The sequence below is a fragment of the Balearica regulorum genome, chromosome 20, assembly GCF_011004875.1.
Source record: "Balearica regulorum gibbericeps isolate bBalReg1 chromosome 20, bBalReg1.pri, whole genome shotgun sequence".
NCBI classification, from domain to species: domain Eukaryota; kingdom Metazoa; phylum Chordata; class Aves; order Gruiformes; family Gruidae; genus Balearica; species Balearica regulorum.
The window spans coordinates 1-26,097 of record NC_046203.1 but is presented as its reverse complement, the minus strand read 5'-3'; the positions used below and the strand labels follow the sequence as shown (position 1 = coordinate 26,097).

The 26,097-nt window shown below is 57.0% G+C and overlaps 2 protein-coding genes across 2 annotated transcripts; both read right to left on the bottom strand.

The window, feature by feature from the left end:
- Window positions 1–12,395, bottom strand: AIF1L (allograft inflammatory factor 1 like). The gene is made up of 5 exons (XM_075772012.1): window positions 12,238–12,395; window positions 7,642–7,708; window positions 4,549–4,590; window positions 3,209–3,371; window positions 1–1,511 (listed from the first exon to the last, which is right to left on the bottom strand). The coding sequence occupies exons 1-5, from the start codon at window positions 12,313–12,315 to the stop codon at window positions 1,424–1,426; spliced, it is 438 nt and encodes a 145-aa protein (XP_075628127.1). The 5' UTR covers window positions 12,316–12,395; the 3' UTR covers window positions 1–1,423.
- Window positions 12,396–13,631: 1,236 nt separating this feature from the next.
- On the bottom strand, window positions 13,632–25,964 carry LOC142604624 (laminin subunit gamma-3-like; the record flags this gene model as incomplete). Its single annotated transcript, XM_075772314.1, is given in 22 exon segments — window positions 13,632–15,207; window positions 15,866–15,969; window positions 16,169–16,310; window positions 16,533–16,732; window positions 16,845–16,947; window positions 17,288–17,449; window positions 17,573–17,717; window positions 18,047–18,181; window positions 18,324–18,400; window positions 18,699–18,904; window positions 19,333–19,471; window positions 19,560–19,721; window positions 19,723–19,894; window positions 20,011–20,164; window positions 20,502–20,747; window positions 20,830–20,898; window positions 20,901–21,008; window positions 22,874–23,254; window positions 23,551–23,667; window positions 25,196–25,332; window positions 25,673–25,771; window positions 25,847–25,964. Coding segments are annotated over 22 exon segments (3,413 nt in total), but the record flags the coding sequence as incomplete, so codon positions are not given.
- Window positions 25,965–26,097: the final 133 nt, after the last annotated feature.

The window sequence follows — 26,097 nt, the reverse complement described above, 5'->3', positions numbered from 1 at the left end:
TAGCCTCCGAAGATTTATTTTCAGTCCTTAAAGTAGACTGGTGCTGCTTTTGCTCATAATTTTTTCTCTCCATTACAGTTTTGGTTTTCATGCAAACAGTAGTGAGAGTGTTCTTTTTATTATTTAAAAGTGCAGCCTTTGGCAGGAGCGATCAGCCTAGCACAGTTAATCATCTGTACTTCCTTTAAAAATTTATTAAACCATGATTTTTAAAAAAAGTTAAAGCTGCCAAGAAAAGAGTAGGGAAAGGGCAAAGAACAAACATCTGGATTCCAGAAGCTGTGTACGGAGCAGGAATCACCACAGTAACCAGAGTGTGGATAGCACAGTCCCAGCTACATCTGGGTCCCAGATCATACTCCAAACTCACAGCCATTCTTATTTTGCAGACTTGAGGGCTTATCCACTAGGGAAACGTTCCTGAGAGCCCACGGGACCAAGCTGAAACACATGCAGGCAGGGCTGCAAAATCCGAGGGATTGAGCAGCTGTATGAGGACAGATCCTCACCTGCCACTGGCCTGGCAGGGCTCACAGTTTAGTCACTCTGCTTCCTTTCACCTGAAGGTTCCATTTCCCCTAGGCCTTCCCCAGGGGCTGCGCAGCGTAACAGCAGGCTTGTTTCCACACTCGATGGGCACAACAGAAGACAACCACCCATTCAAGGTTCTGCTCCTTATCAGATCCAAGTAGAGATTTACCAGGAAGGGGGTCCCTAAGGTGGCTTTAATCATCCTCACTTGCAGTGGCTGGTGTTGCATCCACCAAGATCTGACCGCGGGATGAACCCAGGGAGCGGACAGAAGCTGTCCCTGCAGTCAGCCGTGCCCACCTCCAGGCGTAAGGGCCCCACAGGCAGACCTCTGCGTCCACGCACCTTCCCACGTACACCCAGCACGCGACTCTGCCGCAGAGGTGGGAGCCCAACGTGTGTTTTGGTGAGGTCAGGAGGGGAAGAACTAGTCCAGAGTCAGGAAGCGTAGGACGGAGCAGAGAAGGCACTTATTTCTTCGCACCCACGAAGCTGCTGTCCAGGGTTTTGCCAGAGAAGCGCCAATGTCTAGCAGCAAGGCCCTTTAGGAACCTGTTGTCACAAGCACAGCTCTGAATCCATACACTGGGAGGAAAATAGCTCCTTGTCTGAGAAATGCAGGAAGGGCAGAGGAAACAGTAAGATCACAGGTTTTTTGGGGTTTTTTTTGGTCTCACATTACACCTGGTGCTACAGCTTCTGTCTAACAAATCAAGTTGGCTAAGGGATGCAGCAGAAAGACACAAGCTGGGCAGCTCCAGCTTCCCTTGCTGTTCCTCTAAGGCAGGTTAGTTGAAAACTAGGACTGTCCACAGTGAAGAGTAACAAAGCATAGGTAACCTCTGTTACAGACCAGCAAAGCAAACAGTGACAATTTTCCAGCCTGTCTTCTTCAAGGGAGGCTGGCTATGTCTCTCTCTGGAGGTGGACCAGAAGGCTTTGGGTTGCTTTCATTGGCTTTTCCTTCAAACATCATGACCCTGCAAAACACAACAGATATAATACCATTGAAAAAAGCAGGTGTATCTTTACCCATCAGTGGGGGTGGGATTATCTTCTCTGCTGAAAATAGCACCTGCCTTCTATGCAAGGGCATTCGTTAATTAACAGAGAGGAGAAAGCCAACAGAGGGCAGTGCTGGCAGCCTGGCAGGCAGCTTTGCTTTTCTAGCAGCTTCCAGAAATGGGTTCCCAATGCCTCTGCTGGTTTTCCTCTCAGACCCCAGAGGATTAACATGTTTTATTTAGACAGCTGCTTCCAAAATCCCCTGAGCACACACTGCATGCCAAGTGCTCCTGATGCGTAAAAGCAAATACTGTCCCTGGCCCACCTTGTACATGACCAAACGGCAGAACATTCAAAAGCCAGCCCCAAGCAAGCAACAGCAATAACAGCCATGAAAGAGGGCAGAGACGAGGAGCAAGGCACTGGCTAGAAGAATCCCAAGCATTTTGCAACCACCAGCACTGTCTTCCTCCCCAAGGACTGCAGCTACGCTGGGAATGCCAGCTGCCACGCTGGATCAAAGGACCACACTGCTCTTGGGAAGAGTTTCACATTTCTGCTCCTGTTCTAAAGAGTCCAACAGACAATGGGGTGTCTGTTAACAAGAGAAGGGACCCATCTGTGAAAGCTGCTGCAGTTGGGAGGAAGGATGTAAGATATGGGACAGGCTGTAGGCTCAGCCTGCTTCTGTGGAGAAAGAAAGGAGGAGCAGGGGTGTCAGAAGTCTGTGTGTACATGGAAGAGGAACATCCCAACGTGCAGACACAGGGCACTCAGTGAGGAGAGGTGAGACTCCTCGCCAGCAAGCATGTACCAGCTTAGAGGGACCATGTGAGAGGTGGGCACAAGATCCTGCCTCCCAACCTGCCCTGAAAGCTGGCTGTGTTTCTAAAGCTGCCTTCAAAAAGGGGTAAGGGGGATGGAGAGGAGCATCTCCTATTCACGGTGGTTACAGACACAAAAGCAGGGCCAGCCTCTGTGGCTGTAAAAGGAAAAGCCAGGCTTCAATGGAGCGGAGATGGAGCCAAGTAAGTGTTTGGATGCCATTTGTTACAGCAGGACTTTCAGAGCCTTGTCGAGAGGGCAGAGGGGGCCGTGGGAGGCTAGTGCTGGCAGCCTGTACTGCAGAAAACCTCTCCCAGCACAAGCCAGCTGTTTCAAGCATGTGTCCCATCTCCATCTACTGCCTGTCTCTCCAAAATCAGGCAGGGAGGGAACATCCTGTGGGGAATAGGAGCCAGCACTGCTGGTATTGGCAGGGCCATCATTCACCACAAGTCCTGCCACCGTTCACAGATGAAGCCTGTGTCCCCATAACCAGCAGGAGCCAGAGGAAAGAGACGGGAAGAAGTCCTGCAGTGCCGAGTGCCTGCACGCCCTCGGGAAAGGAGAGGAATTGCTCTGCATGGAGCACGTGGGAGGAAGCCTGTACTAACACACAGCAGGCAGCTCTGCTGTGAGCGCTCACCACTGCTCAGCTTAGACACAGACTTATACACCCTCTGATGTCTCTCTGCAAACTCCCCCTTCACAAAGGTCCTCGTCTCCCCTCCACAAACACCAAGCAAGCACAGCTCCACCTCCAACAGGCAGAAGAACTTCTGCTTCCCAGCTCCCCCAACAAACCAGTTCAGGTCCTGTGTCTCCCCCACGCCCTCCCAGGGACACTCACAGTTTAAGCACAGCAGACCGTTTGCCAAGCATCACGTTGACAAAGTCCTGGTATGAGATGGTCTCGCTAACCCCTCCAGTCACCTCAGAGATCATCTTCTTCAGTTCTAGGTGGGTCTTCGGGGCCCCCATTTTCTCCATCATTCTTTTGACAGACATCAAATCTGCAAGAGCAAGGCAATCAGTGCTGTTGAGAGGTGACCACACTGAGCACAGACCAGCCCCAGGAATGCAGGCATGAGTTCCCACCTCAGACCACCTCACCTGCAGGCTCTGGGGCTGACAGCACTAAGCTGTTGCTGTCAACCAAGAGAAGCCTTCCAGCACAGCCCGCTGCTGTACCACCCCGTACAGAGTATTGCTTCCCATTTGTGCAGCTCAAGATAAAAGCACTGCACATGCAGAAGAGGAACAACTCTCCAAGTGCACCAGAGGCACATGGGGACACTGCTCTCTAGGTTAGAGCGTGGTGCCAAGAATCGCAAGGGTGGGGAGGAGGGAAGCAACACCGGTATTAAAGCCAGAGACAAACAGGCTGTGGGGAGCAAGTGCCCCTGCCCATCACCACAGGCCATTTCCTTCCATTACTGCGGAGACCTGTGGCCCCTTCCCTCCCGGAAATGGCAGCACAGCCCTAAGTCAGGCCTCCTCCAGCTCCCCACAGGCTTTACTTCAGCTCCAGGACTGGTGGAGGAGGGGAACGAGGCAGCAGCCTCCTGGAAGGACACAGCATATGAGTGGTTGCACTTCAGTGTCAACTCCGGGCCTGCAGAAGGCTGGATCTTTATGAAACTGGTGCTTTCTGGGACCAAACCAGGGCTGCTCAGCTGAGCCACACTCAAACCCAAGTCCCCTGCTTCCCTCCCCTCCCAGCAAAGCAAACAGCTTCTTTGCACTAGAAGTGCTTATGGTTTTATACAGCTTCTCCTCAAGCCAGGCAAAACCCAGGATTGTCCAACCCTGCAGCTTTCCAGCTCTGGAAATGCTGACAATTGAGAAGGCCTTGGCAGAAAAACAGGGAGGAGACAAAAAAAAAAAAGCATTTAGAGCAGAAAGAAGTGGAGGAGCTAAGCAGAGACTCAGGAAGAAAACAGGACTGAGAAGAGCTTAGATCTTGAAGCAGGTGAGGAAAGACTGAGAAAGCTGAGAGGCAGGGGCTGGAGAGCCAAGGAAGCTCCGGGCTTGCAATCAAGATCCAAGCAAGGCTGGACACGGGAAAAGCCCACAGGCTTTCCTCCTCAGCAACACGAGCACAGAGAGAAGCAGCAGATACAGCAGCAGATGCCGCCTCAGCAGGCTGTTGCTCTTCCAGCCTAGCACCAGCATCCCTTAGTCACTCACCAATCTCGCCTTGGTTGTTCAGGTCAAACTCCATGTACTTCTCTGGAAGAGACACAGAAGCAAGTTAACAGGATGCTAGAGCAGGGGGTATGCAGGGCTTTGGAGTGCTGCCTGCTTAGAGCAATGAAATAAAAGATTAGGGGATAAGATTGATATACTGCTGAACGCAAACATTTCAGAGAGGGAGACCATCTCAAGACCTGTTTTTAGCACCCTTATCTCAATTCCAGGGCTCTAGACTTAAGTGCTCTTTAATTGTGGCTGCTTTTCATTTAAGCTGAAGGAAAACACTGGCATGAGAACAAGGTATCAGCTAGCCATGAATAGCATTAAAAGGTTTCCAGCCAGAAAAACAAAGCTCTGGAACAGCCTCCCAGAAGGAGTAGCAAGGAAAACAAAACTCTGAGCACTCCCAAAACAAAGCTTGATCAGATTAGGAGGGGGATTAAATGACATAGTTGCCTGCAGTAGCAAGGGACAGACTCTACAGTCCTCCCAACGCTGTGCTGCACTCCCAGAGCAGCACCTGCCAGCAGAGATGCTCAAGGACCACATCAAGAGGGCAAAGACAAGAACATGCCCAGGAGCAGTTACACGGGAGCAGGCCGTTTGCCCTTCCAGCCTGCTGTCAAACACTGCCAAACTGGGCAACTCCAGCATCCTCAGAGAGAGGCAGACAATGCTCAAGAAAGTCTGGTTAGCTTTGCAGGACAAAAACTGGCATGCCGTAACAGACAGATCACTGATTTGAGTCAGAAGAAAATCAGAATTTCAGTCCTGTGCTACTTCTGACCTTTGGAGTGGCACACCTATGTGCTTCCTAACCTGCCTCCCCACCCCCCACCCCTTGCTACCTGTTCCCCATTTAGACTTTAAGCTCTTCAGGCAAGGATTTGTCTGTTTTACAGACCACACAGCTCCTAGCACTGCAGGAGCCCCACCCCCCACCCCATCTCAGGTTCTGCTAAATGAGAAGAGCAAGATGCCTGCTGCCACCATCCATCCACACTGAGCTGGATAAATCTCCACCAGCCCTGCAGTTGGCACTCACTCCCCAGAACAGCCTCAGAGGACTCAAATTTTAAGTGAGACCTCCTGGGCTGCTCCTTTTACCCAAGGGAAAAGACCTTTTTCTCTCTGCTCTAGGGACACCAACAGCAGAAGAGTGTGAACAGAGAAGTGGCAGGCTAATTTAAGCAGCCAAAGGGAAGAGGAGATATTTGACACAAAGCCCTCCCAGGACCTGTGCTTCTGAAGGAAAGCACTGGGTTAACTGGACTGATGGGCAGCCACAGGCAGGAGGCAGAGGAATGGCTTGGCATGTCTTCACCTGGGTCTCAGCTCATGGATTACTGTCATGAGCTGACCAGGACAGACCTACAGGAGTGCCACATACAAACCAAAGCTGTTCATGCTTCAGGCAGGAATAAATGTCTCCCTTCAAGCATTAAGCAACCAATCTTAGATGACATTGGAGCTGCCACACATGTGCTTAGGGGCCAAAGCAATGCTTGATGTGGAACTGGCTCTCCCCACACTGCCCCACCATAATGACCCTGTGCAAATGAAATGCCGCCTCCCTGGGCACAGGTCATGCACCCCAGCATGTGTTCGGGGACACAAACCCTGCTCTGCCGTGTCCGTGCCCAGCACATTTTCTTTTCTTCTCAGCTGACACTTAGCCAAAAGTGCAGAGAACAGAGGCAGCTTTACATCATCATGCTCTAAGCCTCAGCTCCCACATTCATCTTTCCCTCCCATCCCAGCTGTAGGGATTTGGCGAGGCAAAACCATACATGGTCTCTCCCCTCACAAATGCATTTACACACACACTGCACGGGAGCTCCCCGGGGCCCAGCTGGGGAAGGACAGCAGAGGAGAAATGCTTCCCCCCATCATCACACAATGAGTTGATTGTTGGATGAACCAGAGGAGGCATTGGAGAGCGGGACAGGCCACGGAGGCAAACTCACGAGGCAGCAGGAAGAGATGCCAAAGGCTCTCGTTACAGGAAATTCTGCGCCTGTGACCAACAGTTGCAATGTTTGAAGAGCCCCAATTGTGATGGGAAAAATAATGCGGGGCTGCAGCCAAAAGCCAAAGCCATACAAAAGGCAACAGAAAAAGAACAGGGGGCACAGGAGGCTCCTCTGTGCCCAGCAGGGTAAGGGATCACAAAACCCCAGCCAGCTTCTTCCATTCTGGATTGCAAAGCCAGAATTCAAAGCGAAATAGCAGACAATGCCTGAAATGGAAGCAAGGTCAGGCTTTATTTGGTTAGAGCCAAGCTGAGGATAAATCTTGAGGGCACTGTGACACAGAAGGCATGTTTTCTCAACTGCCTTCAGCCACTGCTTGGAAAGAAAGTGGATGTACCCAGAACAGCCCTGCCAAATCTTGTCCTGTAACCACTTCGGGGACAAGCTCCAGAGGACCCCCCGCAAAACCAGGCTTTTGAGCAATTTCTCTATCCCCCATACCAGCAAACAGCCCAAACCCAATCCCAAAATCTGCTGACCGCCTGGAGTTAGACAGGCATTGGATAGGACTAGGGACACATTAACTGCTGTTGCCTCCAGTACCAGGGGGCTCAGGAAGGACCAAATCAGACTGAAGAAACTTTTGGGGAGAGAAAGGCCCCAACTCCTTCAGGAAGCTGCTGAAACCTTGGCTCTGTGGGAAGAGGTCCTCCTACTCACTAAAAAAAATAATAAAAAAACAGTCCAGCTACTGCATCATCCATTATAACAGCCAGCTTGTCTAGATATCTGGACAGAAACTGTTCTCCTTTGCTGCTCCCCAGAGTTTTGCCCACACAGCAAGTTTTGCAGTAATAGCAGCCGCCAGGCAGGATGTCTACAGGGCGACATGTCCCTGTCCTGCAAGTGGGGGAAGCACAAAGGCTCGTGTGGGGAAAACCACCTCTCTGGGGAGTTTCGCTGAGCCCCACAAGCAAGGGGAGGCATCCATCCCAACTCAGTCACTTGTATTTGGCAGAGAATCTCAGGCTGGTAAGATTGAAGTGCTGAGGAAAATAATCTGTTCAAAGCAAATAGTCAGGCTGAAAGGACAGGGAAACCCTCCAGTTCTCACCTTTGAACACTGCCAACTTCTCCTCCAGATCTTCTTCATCACTGAATTTTGGGTCACAGAGAAATTCCTAAAACAGGAGGAAAAAAAATAAAAAAGGAGTATCCCCAAGGTTAAAGATATAAAGGAAAACACCCTAGAGGGCATGTACAAATGCAGCGTTACCCAGAAGACCTATGCAATTCCCAGAGAGCCACATCTGAGAAACAGTGCCAGGAGGCTTGAAAATGGGTTGAATCCCTCCACACCTTGTCATTAACATTCCAGTGCAAGGGAATGCCTCTGGTGTCTCAGATTGCCCAGCAACAGCCTGAGGGAGGACTGGACCCCACGTGCTTTTTGGATACCCCCTCTTCTTGCTCACCCAAGGTTTCAGCTCTCCTCATCTCTGCTTAAGCACGCACAGCGCATGGATTGGGCACCTATTCCCATTCCCAGCAAGGGCTCCTAGTCCTTGCAAAAAGCACTCTGATCTCAGATTTCAAACTCTTGGATAAACTCTGAGGACTAGCAAATAGAACAGGCAAAGTTTGCAGAACATCATTTACCCAGGAGAGAACAGGCATTTTGGGGTAAGGAACAGGCTCTCACTCTCTCTGACCATGTATCCATTTTTCCCCTGAACCTGCTCAGGCTGGAGAGGAAAAATCCTGTGTCACTTCTGGTCACTTATCCCTAGCCCCACCTCAAAAACCTTCATGTACCTGAAGGAACAGACCACAACCTGCAGAGCCAGCTCCACTGCTATGCCCTGCCAGCAACACCCTCCTGCAGCTGTGAGCAGCGGGGTCTTGCTCCTGTCTCTACCCTCCCACACCACCCAGCTCCAGCAAGCCCAGCACAGCTTAATGACTCTGTGTTCAGCAACACCACCACATTCTTCAGTGCAGAAATCATTACCATCTGCATGGCTTATGCACTGCCTGTCCAGGATAAAACCCCTCCAGGCGTTAGCATGGACAGAGGGCTGAGACTGTTCCCTGCTCTGGGCATGTGTTCCTCTCCATGCTTACAAGGAAGGCAGGAGTGGGCCCCCAAGAGACTAGGATGCCCGGCCTCAAACCTTCACTGCCAGTTAGCCACCACTTTGGCGAGCCCTTTATGTGCAGCTAAACTAAGGTTTTGTAGGAAGCCCACTAGGACAGAAGTGACTGTCGTCCCCTCCTCCCATCTCACAAACTCCAGATGGGACACCAGAAACCGTGCCCACTAAACTGGCGTGACACACACTTCCCTTATCACCATGGACACCAACTCAAATTGAGAGCTGTGGTGAAAAGCAATGTTCCCAGTTCCTTCTTTTGCTCTCCTTTGCCAACTCAATTTTGTTTCTCAGTTATTTCTACCCAGGGGTATTGTTTGCCAGCCCAACACAAAGGGCCCAATTCAGCTTTGAGACCTGGGCTCAGCCAGCAGCAGAAGTCACCAGAGAGCGGAGTAGTGTTACCTACTGCCATTGCCACTCAACAGCCTCTGTAGAAGGAACCTGCCAAACACCACTAAGAACTAAAACAGGGCCAAAGCACCTCCAGGTCACAGCTTCATTCCTGCCCTGCAGGAGCAGCAGACAGCTTCCACCTACCAGCAGGACAGGGGATGTGAGAGCAAAGTGCGGTATTTCTCCAGGAGCAAGAAGCAGTACAGAAATGGTGAAGAGTGAAGGGAACGCTACATCCACATGGGATGGCTGAGGGACACGTGCCCAGGGGACTAACAGCCCCTGGCAGCATGGTACGAGAGCAGGATGCGTGACACCGGGTACACAGCTAGGACACCATCCCCTTGCATTTCAACTGGAGGGGAACTGGACAGCCCACAGGTGTCACAGCTCTGCTCCAGAGCAAAGGAAGCAACAGGGAAGCATATTCCAAAGGCATTTCACCCTCCACATTGTACATGAGCTGGGCTGTGACTGCAATAAGGCAAACACTCACAATAGCACACAGGAATTCAGTCCCCAGGGCCTGTGACTCAGACTCAGCCAGAGTGGCTGAAGTTCCTCCTAGAGCCCTTTGTTAAGTTCCAATTTTAAGGTACATGTTCTGTTAATAAGAACTGCTTAATAAGCTGCAGCTTCTCCCCCACTCCTGCCCTGAACAGCCTTTCTTGGGCAGAGAGACTTTTCTAAGCCAATAAATTCAGCAACCCAAGTCCCAGCTACCTGCAAGACAGCCTGAGCAAAGCCAGATCCTTCCTTGCTCCCCAAAAAGGCGTCTCCAACAGCAGGCCAAGCTCTCACTGGGCTGTCTAAGTCTCAACGCCAGCTGCCATGCCTGCTGGGGCTGGGAAGATGCTGAGGGATGCTCACGCCTGCCCTGGATGGGAGAAGCAGGCACCTGCCCTCTGGGAGGCTGAATTCCTTCCCCGCAGCTCAGCGCATTAGAGGGTAAAACTAGGTTGAAACTAATCTGTGCTGGATTAGACTTGCCACCTTGATGCACGAGGCTGAACAATGTGATTGCCGTTCCCTAGGAAAAAGGGAACGGCCAAGAGGGGATCCCAGAGGAGCATTTCAGGCTGGAAGACAGAATTCAATACTAGGACTCAGCCATCCTTCAGCAGCACGGATGCACTCAGGGCGTTGCCTGCCAAAGACCCTTATCTCAGCAAGAGCTCTGGGGTAGAAACCAGCCAGGAAAACAAGGCTGGGAGGGAGCTAAGTGTTAGGATGAGACAATGAGATTAAGCCCGATAGGAATGTGGCTTGATAGGTTTTATTAGGAGCACTTTACTGGTTTGCAGCCCTGGGGCTGTTCAGGGCTTCGGAAACCCCCTCCCTGGCTCCAGCCACAGTATCAGCCCAGGTTTACCTATCAGCTCCATGTCAGAGAGAGGTGTGAGCTGCTTTGCTGCGCTCCCACTCACAGCAAACTCCCCCACCGCCGTCCCATCACGCTGAGCTGGCAGAACGAGCAGAGCCGCTACAGCACAACGGCTTCTCAGGATCTGTGGGCAGCCACTACCCGTGCTATCTGCAGCTTGATTTCTAGCTGCTCAAATCCCCTCTCCAACACACAGGGCAGCAAGGACACGAACAAGCAGCTCCCACCTCGGTCAGCTAGAAGTTACATAGCTTGTTTCACTTTTGTTATCCAAGCCTCACCCAAAGAAAAAGCCTGCTAGAAGTGACAGCTGCTGAAGGGAGAGACAGGAGCCTGTCCCCTGTGCGGGAGGAAGAGCAGCCCCCAGCCCTGGGGCACAGCCATGTCCCATCAGCAGCATCCCGGGAAGCACAGCTTCCCAGACTCAGTCCTACAGCTCCCACCAGCTGGAGGATCACATACCCACCCTGTTCTTGAGTGATGCTGGAGGACAGCTCTCAAGAAGCAGAAACTGCAGCAATAGGTACGACACACTCCATTTCTCCCCAACCCAAGGGTCAACACCACCTTGGCTATGGGGGACGTGTTGGACCCACCTACACGCCTCCCTGGCACAGGATGTGTCATGCCTGCCTTCCAACAGCAGGTTTCAAAGGCTCCTTTTTAGCCAAATGCTCTTATTCTACACCTTATGTCACAGCACCTCTTTTTCCACAGCACCTCCTAGTTTCTAATCATGTAATTCCTTCTCCAGTGACCTACATAAACTTCACCTCTGCTGTCTCACCCCTGCCTGGAGGAACATGTTGGCACTTTTCACTGCCTGGTTAATGTAAGGGCAAGGCAAGCCCACCATCTCCTCCAAGCTCTCATCTTGTGCAGCTCTGTGATTTCTTCACCTGTAACACCAAGGGGCCACTGGCTATATCAGCAACCGACCATCAAAATCCCCTAGAAATGACACAGGATATCCCATCGTTAATTGTTTCAAGGTTAAAACCTTCTTTTCACCCTCAGAATCACTGCTGGCTGGGAGGGATGCCAATGGAGCTGCCCCAGCAGCCCATGCCAAGCAAGGGACGGGGCAAGACCAAAAGTCCCAAGAGAAGACCTTGCCTGACCCCAGCATGAAGGGCACGAAGCCCAGTGTACTTTGCACTAATCCAGGAGCTGCCATTCCCCCTGCCCAAGGCTTGTGAGATATCCAACCATCCTGGACCCCCCATTCAATCACTACAATTAAAAACTAGAAAGGCTTCAGTCAGCTCTTCTGAGCAGCAGAAGCTCCTCACTCCTGGGAGAGGAGATTGAAGTGCTCAATATGGCATAGGGGAGGTTGAAGCCCTCTGGGAGAACGATAGCTCCCATTCTTGCCGGGGCACGTTCCCAAAGGGACTGTCACGGTAGCCGGCCGCTAAGCATCTGCCGGCACACGGCAGCCCTCTCGGACGTGCCCGGGGAAGAGCCGCCTACGAGGGCAACAGCACGGGCAAAGGGGATGGAGAGCAACCCCCCCCGCAGAGCCACCGCCTGCCTCCCCGAGCAGGATTTCCCTCCGAGGGGAACACAGGCAGAGGCGGGGGAAACAGCTCCGCCTGCCCCAGCCTGCTCCCTTCTCTCCCCGCCCGGCACCGCCGCAGCCCCCTTCCCCATCCCGCACCACCTCCTCCCCGCCGAGCCCTCCGCCCGGTCCCCGTCCCCGTCCCACCCCCAGCAAGGGTCAGCTCGGGCCTGGTCGGGGGGGGGGGGGGGGGGGGGGGGGGAGCCCCAGCCCCACCTTGTTGATCTCCTCCAGCCGCCCGTCCTGCGGGGCCCGCCGTAGCCCCCCGCCGCTCGGCCGGCGCGGAGCCGCCATCTCCTCAAGCCGCCCCGTGCTCGCCACCGCCTTAAGTAGGGGCGGATAGGGCCGGGCCGGGCCGTGAGGGCCCTCCGCCCCCACCGTTAACCCCTTCCCCGCCCCGCCGCTGAGAACGGGCGGCTGACAGCGACTGCCCCGCTCCGGGCCGCTTCTGCGGGGGGGTGCGGGGCTGGTACCCGCGGGGTGCAGCCAGGCTCCTGCTGGAGAACGGCAAGGGGCAGAGCGAGGTGGGGAAGCGGCGGAGCGGCAGCGCTGCCGGTCTGACTCCAGCGGCCGAGCCCCCGACGGGAGGGACGCGGCGGGATGGGAAGGGACAGTCTCCTTCCAGCGCCCACCGCTCGCCGTGCACAGCGGCTGGGCCCCCGGGAGCACCCCTGGGGTCCGCTCCCGAGCCACCCCCGTGGCAGGTGCACCCCCCGGCACCGCCGCCTCGGGGCTCCCCGCTCGGGTACGGAGCACTGATTGCGGTGGCAGCTTTGCAAGCTGCTCTTTGGGAGCAACTCCGCGGTGCGATAAAGCACAATGGCTTGCAAGTCGCTGCTGGATAAGCCCTGGAGCACAGGCAGCAGGACAAGGCATCTACGGCAGGACAGACAGGACCAAGCTGGTGCGTGTCCTGGCCAGGATCTAACGTGGGAAGTTGCAGTTACCCCCCCACACTGCCCCCACGATCTCAGCTAGACACCTTTTTCTAAAGACCTGTACTAAAATGGGGTTTAGTAGGAAGTGTCAGACAGTTGCCCCACACGACCCCAGACACACTTCAACCCTGGGTGCAGCTACCCCTGCTCTTTGAGAAAGCAGAAAGTGCAGGTACAGTGTGTGCCCCTCCTGCTGCCATGCACTCAGGTGGATGGGCAGCTATGTATTATATTAAGGATTTTTAATGGATACAGCTCTAGGCAGGTGTCACCAGCTAAAAAAAAGAGTTCCAGGGAGAGCAGGAGGGAGGATGAACTGCATCTTCAGCAGCAGGCACAAGGCAAAGGCTTGACATTTCTGTAACAGCAGCAAATGTGTGTGTTGATTGGAGATGTATAATTGTCTTCCCAGGGAGATGGTAAGTGGCTGTGGCTCCCTGCCTCTCAGCCAAACGGAATCACACTGTGCTCACTGCTACATGGTTTTGCTTTTGCAGAGCTGTCCTTGGGCAGCGAGAGAGGAGCCCCTGCCATCACACTCCTGCAGCACCGCAGCTCTGGCACACCATTCCTTGGGCACCTTTTGTGCAGCATTAGAAGGGAGATAGGTTTGTTCACGGTAGGAAAATCCTGGGTCCCTACCAGATAACGCCGGGGGGATCCAAGGTCTATGGCAGCAGTTTTACGTAACAGTGTTACAAAAGACTTCAGCAAACCTGATTTCCAGCACTGTGAGCAGAAGAGCACAGGTAAAACAGGTTACTAAGTGCACTGAGCTCCAGCCTGGGGACTCATTTCTGGTCCTATGGGAGTGACTTCAGCTGCTACCTGGAGTCTCGGCACAGCCGGCGCAGGGTGGGCTGAACAAGGACCTGGCTCTGCTGCCTGCGTGGCCCCATGGACTGGCCTGCATGGGAGCACAGCGTGAATGCACATGCCTTTCCTTTAAAGGCGATGCAGCCACTGACCTCTGCCACCCAGTGGGAGCGACACTGGCAGGAGCTGGCCCTGTCCAGCTGCTCCCCGGCCAGCCCACGCTGGCTGCACAGCCTGGTGCCATCAGCCAGCTCAAGGCCTCTTCAGTGGGGAGGGTGCGTGGGTGCTGATGCGGGGCTGTGGGGTGATGCAGCTGCAACTGTCAGCTCTCCCACCTCCTTGCTCGGTGCATTGCTGTGCCACCCAGCCCCTGGGAATGCTGGCAATTGAGCTGGTTTATATCCAGACCTGGTCCCATCCAGTCAGCCAAGCGGAGCTGGGACAGGACACAAAGGCCAGAGATGTGAGCAGTGGCAACCTTGTGCTACCCTGGAGCACGGGAACAGCAAGAGCAGAGCTGCTCTTTCCCTGCAGCAGGCAGAGGATGCCCCACCTGCCTGCCAGGAGCTGGTTAAGGGTCCAGCTTTGCTCCTGCTTGGCCCCAGATTCGCCCTCCCTGATGCAAGCTCCCTTCCCCTGGGAAGCAGGCAAGCCGCATGCCCTCGGGTGAGCAGCTCTCTGCCTGGCTTCCCCACAATTCATCCCTGCACCTCTGCGACCACAGCATGTGAGCATCACACCACGGGGTGCTGTGCAGCAGGACCAGCATCCAGCATGCACGGAACAGCCTCTCTCATCTCCTGGGGCAGGAGCGATTGCCACGTGTTACAGCTTTGGTACTTTACACACTTGATAAGCTGTCCCTCCCTGGTGGTGACGGTTCTTTGTTCACTCCAGGGTGAGAGACAAACCCTGCGATGGCTCCGTCTCCTGCACAGAAATGTCCATGGTCTCTGGTAGCTGGTTGTCCCCCTGACTCGAGGACAGAGCTGGTGGCTGAAGTCACGCTGCAGAGCGCTCGGGACGCTCACCCCAAACTGGTGCAGATAAGGACCTGGGGTGCAATATTGTACAGAGGACAGCGTGAAGAGCAGCAGGAGGGATCTATGCTGGTGGACGCAGGGTGTCCTTCGCTCTGCAATTCCCTGTGCGGGTGGGACATGGAGGTGATGGGGCAGCGGCCAGGGACCTGTCACTACCACTTCGAGCAGCCCTCGGGGAGGCTCCGCAAAATGTCCTCCAGGTTTTGTTTGTCGGCTCGGATCTCGGCCAAGTCGCTCTTGAACGCTTGGGTCTTCTCCCGCTGCCATGCCGCCTCCTGCCACAGCAGGCTGAGCTGGCTGACCAGGGCATCCGGCGCAGCCAGGCGCAGCCACAGCCACTCCAGCTGCAGCCGCCCGGCGCTCAGCACCGCCTCTACCTGCATGGCTTGCTCCAGGTTGCTGGGACAAGGGGAGAAGACATGGATGAGAGACAGAGTCAGGCAGGAGAGACTCTGGGCGTGCTCCAGGGCCTCGGACCCTTGGCACCAAGCAAACTGGAGGGAGTGGGTGCACCGGGGCATGGAGGCATTGCAGCTTCCCAGTGATCACAAATAAGCAAATAGGACTGTAGCTCCAGGGAGGGCCTGGGCACGTCACTCTCTTACAGATGGGTGATGATTTCCACCCCTTTGCAAAACTTCTTGGATGCAGGAGTCCTGGAGCGCTCAGAAATGTACCCAGATGATCAAAGCAGGAGGAACTGGAGCAAAACCAACCAGCAACAAGGAGTGAACCCAGCCCAGCACCTCCCTTGGCTCCAAAGGGACTGAGCCCTTGACCCAGCCCTGCTCCTCCTGGAGATGCCAGAGAAGATCAGTGTCCCCACACCAGGCATGCACACACACATTCAGCAAGCCCCCATTCTGCATGAGGGCTTTCCTTGAGACACGATCCCTCAAAAAGCTTTGTTAAGAACATGAGTGATCTCACCCAAAGGGCACCGCTCAGCCCAGATGGCCAGCGAGCAGGAGACCCAGCGCCAACGAGCAGGAGATCCCAGGCCCAAACAGCCTGGCCCTTTCCGGGGACCCTCCGACCAGGTCCCACCCGGGTCTCACCTAGGCTGCTCAGCAGGTCGTTCAGGGTCTCGATGTCCGAGATGAGCGAGTCCCGGGCTTCCTGGATACTTTTTGCCATCTCACTCACCTCTGTCCCCACTTTGTGACACAGACACTCAGATCAGGAACACCATTGACCCTTGGCTGGACAGGAAAGGGGAGGGGATCCCAGGAATGTCCCCAAGGCATTCCCCATACAGTGGATCCCAAAAGCTGGCTTGCTCCCTATGCTTTGTGCTGTGGGCAAAGCCCCTTCCAGGCTCTGGAGGACACAACCTGCCCAAGGGGACCCAGTTCACCTGGTGTGCTTCCTCCAGGTCCTCCCTGAGTTTCTCAGCCACACGCTCTTGCCGGGAGAGCTCTCGCTGGGTCTCGTTGGCATGCGTGGCGAGCTGGCTGGCGTGCTTGCAAGGGATGGAGATGGGGACAGTCACCTGAGGACATGCGGGGGGACTGTGGCTGGCTCCCAGGCTGGGGCCCTGGTCAGGTCCACCCCTCCAGTCTGCTCGCAGACAAGGGTGGGCTGTGCTGGAGGGGCCGCAGAAGCTGTATTTGGGACCTGCAACAGCCTGGCCTCTGCCTGCGATGGCTGCCAGCCCAGCTGTGCCCCACAGCCCGGTGCAGGCTCCCCGCACCCCACATCCCTCCACTTGGACCTTGGTGCTCTCCCCAGAGATTTGCTTAGCCTCCTCGGCCGTCCTCTGGGCTGCAGTAGAGATGGACAAGGAGCTTCCCAGCATCTTCTCTGCCTGTTTAATCTTCCTCTTGGCATCCACCATCACCCTGTCCCGCACAAGTGCCATCCTCCTGCTCAGGGCAGCCTGGCCCTTCCGATGCCCCAGCACCTTCCTCATGCCTGCGGGGACAACCTGGCTGTCACCAAACCGGCCCTTTCTCCCCTTGGCATCCAGAGCCAGCGTGGTGAGAGCCGAGATGCTGCCAGAAATGCTCTGGCCAGTGCCTTTTACCTTCCAAGCTGGTCAGGAGGGACTCCATGTTGGAGAGCACGGCTTTTGCATGTGAGATGGCTGAAGTGGCCATGCTGTGGGCAGAGCCAGCCCCGTCCCACAGCTGGGGAGAGGAGAGCAGGAGTGAAGTTGGGGAGGGGGCAAAGAACTGCACCCAGCTGGGAAATGTGGGACCCAGCCTGCTCCTGCTTGACAGGCAAGGTCCTTGGGAGATCCAGGAGCCCGAGGGGAGATGTCTTCCAAAGCATCTGCTCCCAACCCCCTGCCTGCAGGCATGGTCCCTCCAGGCCCTGGAGCCGTGGGGCTGGGGCTCACCCAACCCCCTGTGCCCCGGGTGGGAGGCAGGAGGGGGATGCACCTGGCATTCCCACAGCTCCAGCTGGAACAGGGGGTTCCCATCACTTATTTTGCAGAAACATCTCATGCAAGGGAGCAGCATTTACCTGCTCGAAGCCGCGAGTCCTCTGCAGCTCCTGGCGCAATTCAGCTGCCAGAGCACGGGACGCCTCGATGGCCTGCTGAGCTGACAGCTCCTGTGCCTCTGCTGCCTGCTCCAGCACTGCCAGGTCCTGTGTCAGGGCTCCAGCCTGCACCAGCAGCGCCTGCTGTGGGGTCAGGGATGCCAAAGGCTCCATGAGAGCATTTCCCAGCTTGGGAGGCAGCGCTGCCCAACAGGTAAAGCAGGGGGTAGGGGTGCAAGCAGGAGCCTTAGCTTGGTCGCTGCTCACCTGCCCCAGTGCAGCCACCTGCAGAAGTTTCTTGGCCATGTCTGCATGTGCTTGCTGCACAGCAGTGAAAGCTCTCCTGGCCTCCACTGCCATCTCCGCCATGCCAGCACCCAGCTCCTCCCACACCTGCTGGACCTCCTCATACCTACGTGGACAGGATGCCGCTGTCACCCAGGGCCCTCCGATCTCTCGAAGGATGGAGATGACAGCTTGAGACCTGGCCCTGGGCATGGACGTAGAGGGAAATGCTGGGGGCTTTCCCTGACACAACCCCAGCACGGAGTACCCTGGCTCTCTGCTTTGCAACACGATGGTGCAATGAGTTTGATGGGACTCAGCATGTCACTGTTGGGCAGATGCCAAATCACTGTGACTGAGTCCTGTAACAGGGACCTGGTCATAGACAAGGCAAGGGGCTGTGGTGCCTTGCCAGGCCTCCCTTGCTGCCAGCCCTCCTTGTTGCCAGCCCCTCACCCAGCCTCCAGCTCACACTGCACATCCTGTGTCGCATTCCCCTCCAGCAGGCTCTGCAGGAGCTCGGAGCCAGCATTGGAGGCACGCAGCGCTCTCCTGACCACCGCCTCCACCTGCGCCGCGGTGTCCTCGTCCCTGCAGGGACAAGGACACCCAGAGAGATGATATGAGGATTGGCCTCCTGGGAAAGGAGCGGTCATCCTGCACCCCCAGATGGGCAGGGGGGTGCACACCCCCTCCTCTGCTGTGTATGCTGGGATGAGATGTGCAGGCACACCTCTCAGCCAGCGCCCGTGCCTCCAGCGCCTGGTGGCTCCAGTTTGTGGGCTGCTGAGGGATTTTCTGGGGAATCTCCTTGAAACACAAACATTAGTAGTAAGACCCCATCAGGGAGCAGGGACCCTTGGACTCCACAAGCCCAGCACCAACGAGAACCTCCTGAAGGGCTGGAGGAGGTTTGCAAACAGGAGCAAGCAAGGGAAATAGCTCCTCCTGACTCAGCTGGAAGGAGGGCTATACCCACATGGACCCTGGGCTTTCCCACTCACCCATGGTGCTGGACACATCCCACCACACCAGTCCTGCACATCCCACTGCCCCCCAGGATAGCCACCAGCCTCCCTGGGAGCCCAGGGCCAGTGGGAGCCCACACCATGGTAGCCAGGGTGTCAACAGTGTGCAGGATCTCCCGCTGCACCGACTGCAGCACGGCCCCGATCTCTGACAGCAGGACGCAGGTCTTGGGGGGTCCATTGTTAGAGCAGCCGGTGGCCTGGCTGGCGTTGCTGAGGCGGCCCTGTGCGGTGCCCAGCGCCCCTGCCAGCCACCCCACCTGCACTGAGAGGGTGGCCTGGGCACCTGTGGGCAGCACAAGCAGCTGCTGTTGCCCACAGAGGTGCTCAAGGCTCCCCGCTTGCCTGTGGGGCTGCCCCATGCCCGAGCCCTGAGCCCCTGCCTGCTACTGAAAGGGGAAGACAGTCCCTCCCGGGTGCTCCGGAGGGACCCAGGGATGCAGCACCCAAAGGACACTCTGTGTACTGATGCTCAGCCCCCAGTAATGCCCATCACCGGTTGCTTCAAAACCTCCCTGCGTGCTCTGTCCTACACAAAAAGGCATGCCCCCCCGGGCTGTCCTCCCCTTAGTCACCCCATCGCCCATGCTGAGACCAGTGCCGACCTGGGACCTCCTTGCACCCACCCAGCACATCACAGCACCCTGCGGGAACAGAGGGTCCCTAGAGGGGTGATGTGGGACTCATGGTAGAGGGAAGAAGCGTCCCCCGTACCTTGCAGGAGGTGAGGGCCGGGCAGCCCTTCTCCCCAGGGCACGTCTCCCAGCACGGGGGACTGGCCTGGGCGGGCGTCGCAGCCTGGTTTTTGCAGCCCTTCCTCCATCTCCTGCAGCCTGGCCTTCAGCTGGTCAGCCTGTGGGCGAGACGGGGAACACGGGCAGACAGTGAGGCAGCACAGGGGCCGGGGTGCTGCACCCACCTCAGCAGGGCACGGGCTGTACCTCATCCATCACCAGCCCATAGCAGGCAGGACACTGCTGGCAGCCGGAGCTCGGCGGGTCGGGGAAGAAGTTGGCCTGGCACCGGTCACACTTGTAGCCCACAAAGCCAGAGTGGCAGAGGCAATTGCTGTTCTCATGGCACTGCGGCCGGCCCCGGTTTAGGGACCGAGGTGCAGTCCCCGTCCCCATTACCTTGGCAGCCCCTGGCAGAGAAGCCAAAAAAGCTGTGGTGGCATCAGTCACATTGCTTCCCCGTGACGCCCTCCTGGCAGGAGCACTGTCCCGTCAGCGCGTGGCATTCGTTGTCCCGTGACCCTGTCGCGTGGCACTCGCAGCTGGCACCGAGGGGTGGAGGGTGATGAGTGAGCAACGGATGCGAAGAGCAGAGACCAGAGCCCGGGGTGCAGAGCCACCGCTGTCCCTTTGCAGCCCCACACTATGCCCCACATACCTCTTGCACCCCACGGCAGGCTGCAGGTCGTAGTAGCCAGGCTGGCAGAGCCCGCAGGTTCTGCCCATCATGTGCGGGAGGCAGTGGCACTGACGCGTGCCGGGATCGCAGCCCTCCAGCCCCAGGACTGAGCTGTCGGGGTTGCAATCACAAGCTATGGGAAACAAAATACTGCTTACATCCTGGCATGGGGCTGGATGTAAGCGAGAATGGGGCGCTGGGGCTGAGCCCCTCACAACAGGGAGGGCTGCGTGCCCCCATCAAACAGGGCTCCAGGAGCCTGAGCCCCTGCAGACTGGGGTATCTCCAGGGAAGGACAGCAGCCGAGAGAGAGCAAAGGCTGTTCCTGAGCATTTGGGGCCAACCTGGACCATCTACCAGCCCCTAAACCTGCTGGGCATTCCCCTTCCACCCTCTGCCTCCACTGATGGAAGGATTTTGGCTACGGTGGGACCCAAGGGAGCAGGGCCAACCCCTGGGGCCGTACGTACGTGCACACTTCCCGGCGGGGTCGGCAGCCAGCACGTCCCCGTAGAAGCCCGGCTGACACATCTCACAGTGCTCACCCGTCGTGTTGTACAGGCAGCGCAGGCACTGGCTGGACACGGGATTGCAGTTTCCCACGGCGTTGAGATCCACATTCCCGTGACACTGGCAGGGGACACAGGGATGCACGGGGCCCCTCTGCCCCAGGGGCTCCCCGAAAAACCCATCATCGCAGAGCTCGCAGCGTTTTCCTGGGGAAGGTGAAAAGGTGGAGAGGGTCCGGCTGTGCCGGCGCTGCCTGCGGCTCCCTTGCCCGCCCACCCCCAGCCTCACCTCTCTGTCCTGGGAGGCAGACCACCTCCCTACTGCCGGGCACCTCGGTGCAGGGTGAGCGGCCGGGGATGGGCACGGCTTGCAGTCATGGAAGCGCCCTGTGAAGGGGTTGCCATAAAACCCGGGGCTGCAGCACTCACAGGAGGGACCATCTGTATTGTGCAAGCACTGGCAGTGCCCTGTGAGGAGGAAAACAGAGCTGAGGGTCTGCAAAAACCCAGTCCCGAATAACAGCGGGGATCACAGGAGTGATGGGGAGCTAAGTGCCGTGTGTAGCACACCGTGGGTGCTGAGAGGGATGCGCAGCTCCAGCCAAGGGATCCCACTGGGATTGCACAGCCCCAGCCAGGACTTGGAACATTTTCCCTGCCTGTCCTGTCCTTGCTCAAGGAAGGAGGTTTTGGAAAGGATGCCGGGGCCCCAGCGCCAGCCCCACGCTGCCTTGTGGTGCGGGGACAGGCAGCACTGGCGCACGCAGGCAGCACCATCAACGTGCACTGAGTCTGTTGGCGCCTGCGATAATCGACAACACATTTCTCAGCGACCAGGCGCGTCATTTCCAGCCTGTCACGGAAAACACAAGAGCCGGCCGGCACCCAGCGGTGAGCGAGCGTCTCCTTGCGAGCCAAGCCCGTGAGTGAAAATTTCCCCTTCTGAAATCAGCTGGGAGGAAGAGGAGGACCAGGAGGAAGGATGCTCCAGGACCCCCCCCACCTCCTCGCACATGCTCTGCTTGACTGGAGAGAGAGAGAAGGCGCCAGGGGGGAGGATTTTTCCCTGTGATTTGTGGGGTCAGGTCATACCAGGCGGGTTGTGCAGGAGGAAATGGGTATTTTTCCATTTATCCCACATCCAGGTGAAGCAGACGATGGAAAATAAAGGAAAAGTGGGTGGCAGGAAGCAGTGGAAAAATAAACGAAAGGAAGTGTGCGCATTGGCTGGGGCTGGCAGTGCCTGGGCTGGGACACCAAAAGCCTGTCCCTGTCCCTGGGGATCGTGCAGTCGGTGGTGCCAGCCCCGGCTCTGTGAGATGAGGACGAGTTTGCAGAGCTGCTTCCGTGTTTCCTCTGGCAGGGCAGGGGCACTGGCTGAGCACAACGCCTCTTCCAGCCCTTGCCATCCTCTCCATACACCCGGGGCTTCCTCTGGGTACCAAAAGCATCATCTTATTTCCAAGCTCTTTTCAGCACCAATCGGAACTGCTGCTTTCTGCAGGGGTGGATGGGGAGCAAGGCAGCATCTCACAAGCCCCTTGTGGCCCTGATCTGCCTTTCCCCAGGGCTGACAGCAGCAATGCTGGTGCTGGGTTCATGCATCCACCTCAAGCTCCAGGGCAGTGGTTTGCAATCCTGCCCCTCTTCCCCAATAAAAGCCATCCAGACACTTTGCCTGGTAGGAGGGGGGAGAGCCGACACCCTGTGAACCACCCCAGACACAGCCACACTGCCCTGAAGACTTTGCTTTTGCTTTTTCCCCCCTTCAAGCCACAGTCCCTGCTGCAGTCGCACCTCTGAGCTGGATCTGGAGGCAGAGCAGGGCTTGGGCTGGCAGCACAAGAGCCAACACCTCTAGCGCCTTCCTGGACGCCTGGCACCGTTATGTTTTCCTATTCTTTTACTTGTTTCTCTGCTCAGGTTCACCCCCAGTTTGCAGGCACCAGGGATGTGCTCAGTCCTGCTCCGCTCCTCGGGCAGCCATGCTGCTTGAGACCCATTCTGGAACCCTCTGCCTCTCTCCTGCCCTGACCCCTGCCTCCCCACTTCTCTGAGGGCCAGCACCCTTCCTTTCTCCTCCTTCAAGGTCGTCAACTACCATGAAAGATGCCACTCTTATTATAAATTACCACCATTCTTGCAGTTTGCTAATTATCTCTGTCTCTGTGGTATGAACCCAGTCCCTAAAACCAGCCAAGCAATTCAACTTGCAAGTTTTGGGTACTGCAACCTCATGGGTGGTTTCCAGCATCTCTCACAAACAAGCTAAGTCATGGATTTGTCACCCATTCACGCAGCGACAGGGTGAGTGGGGGCCAGGGGGTGCACACCTGTGATGGGGTGGCAGTCCCTGTGCCGATTGCAGGTGCAGGGCACGCAGCTGACAAAGGGGCCACCGAAGGGGATCTCCCGCTTGAAGCCGGGCGCGCAGGACTGGCAGAACTGCCTGGCGTAGCCCAGGGGACACGTGCATTCCTCCACCCAGCCTGCCCTTGCCCCTGGCCCCGGGCGGGTGGACATGAGCTGGACCTCATTCAGGGACAGCCAGCCCGCGAGAGGGGAGAGCAGCGTGAGGATAGGACGGCATGTTCCCTGGTCCTGCTCTCTCCATCCTTCCTGGAAATGCTCCAGACAGGTGTAGGAGACCCCAAAAAACCTGGAGAGCCCAGGGGTGTTCACAAGAGGAGCCAGCCCCTGCCCCAACACTCCCCCTGCAGGGGACAGAGGACCAAAGTCTGTAGGACATGTACCCCTACATGGTCTTGTTCCCACCAGCATCACCAGAAACCATGGTCACACTCCTAGAGCAGGGCCAGCTCCAACATGCCCTCCTGGGGTCCCAGCTCACCACCCCAATCCCCCACACTGCCTTGTGTTATTGAAACACGCTCAGCTTTGGGATGGAGCCCAGCACTTCTTGCACCAGCTTAGAAATGAGATGTCCCATGAGAGCAGCGGGGGTTCCCCACGACAGACCAGGACCCCAGGGACCCAGCACACACAATACCTGGTGCAAGAAAATCCACCGGCTCCTCTCCATCCCACTCGGTGACAATCTCCCCATCAGCCCAACACAGAGGCAGGTCTGCGGTGCCTGGAGCTACGGCAGCCCAGCCCTCCAGCCCTGCGTGACTGCACACAGCAGCAGTGCATGGGTGAAGGAAGCAGCAAGTCCCCCAGCCCAGCACTAGCAGAGTGCTGCTTTCAGGGGCTCTTCCCTCCTCCCGAGACTCCCCAGGGACTTGTAAGGGGCCAGCACTTTGTAACACCCTGCTCTGCTCGGGCTCTGTGCTCTCATGCACCAGAGAGTGGCCCTAGCCAACCCCCCCATCTGTTTATTTTCTTAGATTTGGAGGAAATTATTATCTTTAAACTTTTGCCCCCCTGCCTGTGCTGTGGTTCCGTTAATGTGGGCTGAAGAGCACAGGAAGCCCAGGGAGAGACGGGGTGTAATTGCATTGAGTTGGTTTCCTTTAGAAATCAGTTAAACTCCCCGCTCCCCCCCCCCGCGCCACTCCCCAGGGTTAGTTATTTCTTCCAGCCCCGGGCGTCCACAGGACGAACACTTGGAAATGCCTCCCTGGCTGTTGAGTGGGCTGTGCTCGATTATCAAATCATCCCGAATCTGGGACCCTTTCACCCAGCACAGGAAACTTCCAGCTGATACAGCTCAGCTGCGGATTGGGGAGCATTTTGGGGAGCAGGGCTTTAGGAGGGCGGGGGGGGCTGCACCCTGCCCTGCGCTTCCCAGCTGTGCTGAGCCTCTTGCAACCCAGCCCAGGGCTCTGCCAAACCTGTCCCTAAAGGAGCAGCCCCAAATTGGCCGCATGAAGGGTGAAAAAAAGACTTGGTTTAAAGCCTGGCTCCGTTTCAAGGCCACGGAAGACATTACAGCAGTACAGCAATTGGCAGCATGGTTTAAAGGCAATCAGGATAAACCCGCGCCTGACGTGTTCGCATTCATCTGCTCGCTGGCACGCACACCCCGTCGGGGTACAGGCGAGGCAGAGAGCCGGGCTGCTCGCGATGGGTGCCCGTACCCTGCCGGGGTGCAGGCGGGGGGTCCCTGTGAGCGGGGGCTGTGGTGGGGGCCACGGTGTGCCCGCGGCCAGGGCTGCACACGTCGGGCTGTGTGGGAGATGGCAGGGTTTCCCCAAACATCCTGCACGCATCCAGCCCTGGCTGCAGCTGGGCAAGAGCACCCCATCGCGTTTGCCCCAGCCCCCGTCTGCCCTGCCTCATCCCAGCTGAGGATGGAGACAGGAAGGAATAAATGGGAGAGTTCCCACCCGGCTCCATCCTTTTGGTTTTTATCTTTCTGAGATGATTTTTATTGCTTCTGCAGTCCCTGGTGTGGTGGGACTGCTGTGCTCGGCCCCGCAGCCCTCGCTGAGCCACACACAGCCTTGGGATCAGGTCTGCGTGGAGGGACACCATGTGCAGCCAGGGAGAGCCTGTCCCCACAGAGCTGGGGGGCAAAAGCAGAGGTTTAACAGCAAAATAGGGGCAAGCCAGAGAAAACTCCCTCCAACCACAACCACCAGTCAGCCCCAAAGGGGGATGCTCAGCCCCAGCCTTCCCAATCTGCCAGTTTTTTGGCTGGACTTGGTGCAATTGTGCCCTCTGTATCACCTGGGGCCGGGGGTGGGTACCTTGGCTGAGGTCGGAGCGGATGTGGGTGACCTCGTAGCCATCTGCCGCCATGCAGGCAGTAGAGTGGCCGTAGCAGAAGCAGCTGGTGCAGCCGGCAGGGTTGTGGGGATGCAGGTTAAACCAGCCCAGCTGGCACCTAGGCACGGGGAGGAAACAGGAGCACATGGCATGGGGCCAGCAGAGCCATGGGGGACCACAGCAGCATCCCAAGGGGACACTGGTGGCAGCTCTGAGTGAGCCCAGTCCCAGTGGTCCAGAGGGATGCAGCCCCGCGGCCTCAGCAGCCAGCCAGGGAGCGACCCCGCAGGATTCCCATCGCAAAGCTGCTGTGAAGGGTTGTGTGCAGGGGCTGGGGAAGCAGCAATGCCCTGCGGGAGTAAAGATGCCTGCCCTGCACTGACCACCGAGCCCCGGCACAGAGCCCAGCCTGGAAAGGGGCCATGGTTGCATCCCTGTCCTGGGACCGTGGTGCTTACCTGTCGCACAAGTGCCCCTCCACCCTCTCCTTGCAGGTGCAATGCCCTGTGTTGGGGTCGCAGGTGCCCACGCTGCCCACTGGGTCGCAGGCGCAGGGTCTGGATGGGGCAAGATGAAGGCACAAGGTGAGCCCCTGTCCCGTCCCGCTTGCCAGCGGGTGGGTTCCTCCTCACCTGCAGCCGCCTTCGCTGAGGCTGTGGTAGCCACCCTTGCAGCACTCGCACTTCCAGCCCGTCACATTGGCTTTGCAGAGGCAGGTACCCGAGCTGTCGCACTGGGGCTGTAGGGAGCCTGTGGGGACCCCGGCCAGCTCTGAGGCTCTTGCCCAGCCAGGGAGAGACTCAGGGGAGGAGATGGGAAGACCATGGGCAAGGGAGAACCCACCAAAACCATCCCTCCCAGCCAAGCCCCAGCCGGGGCAGGG

Coding starts and splice junctions, on each gene's coding strand:
- AIF1L (XM_075772012.1), bottom strand. CDS start 12,315: ATGGCGGCTCCGCGCCGGCCGAGCGGCGGGGGGCTACGGCGGGCCCCG. Junction 4,591..7,641: donor GAAGTTGGCAGTGTTCAAAG/GTGAGAACTGGA, acceptor TGTCTCTTCCAG/AGAAGTACATGGAGTTTGAC. Junction 3,372..4,548: donor GAACAACCAAGGCGAGATTG/GTGAGTGACTAA, acceptor TTGCTCTTGCAG/ATTTGATGTCTGTCAAAAGA.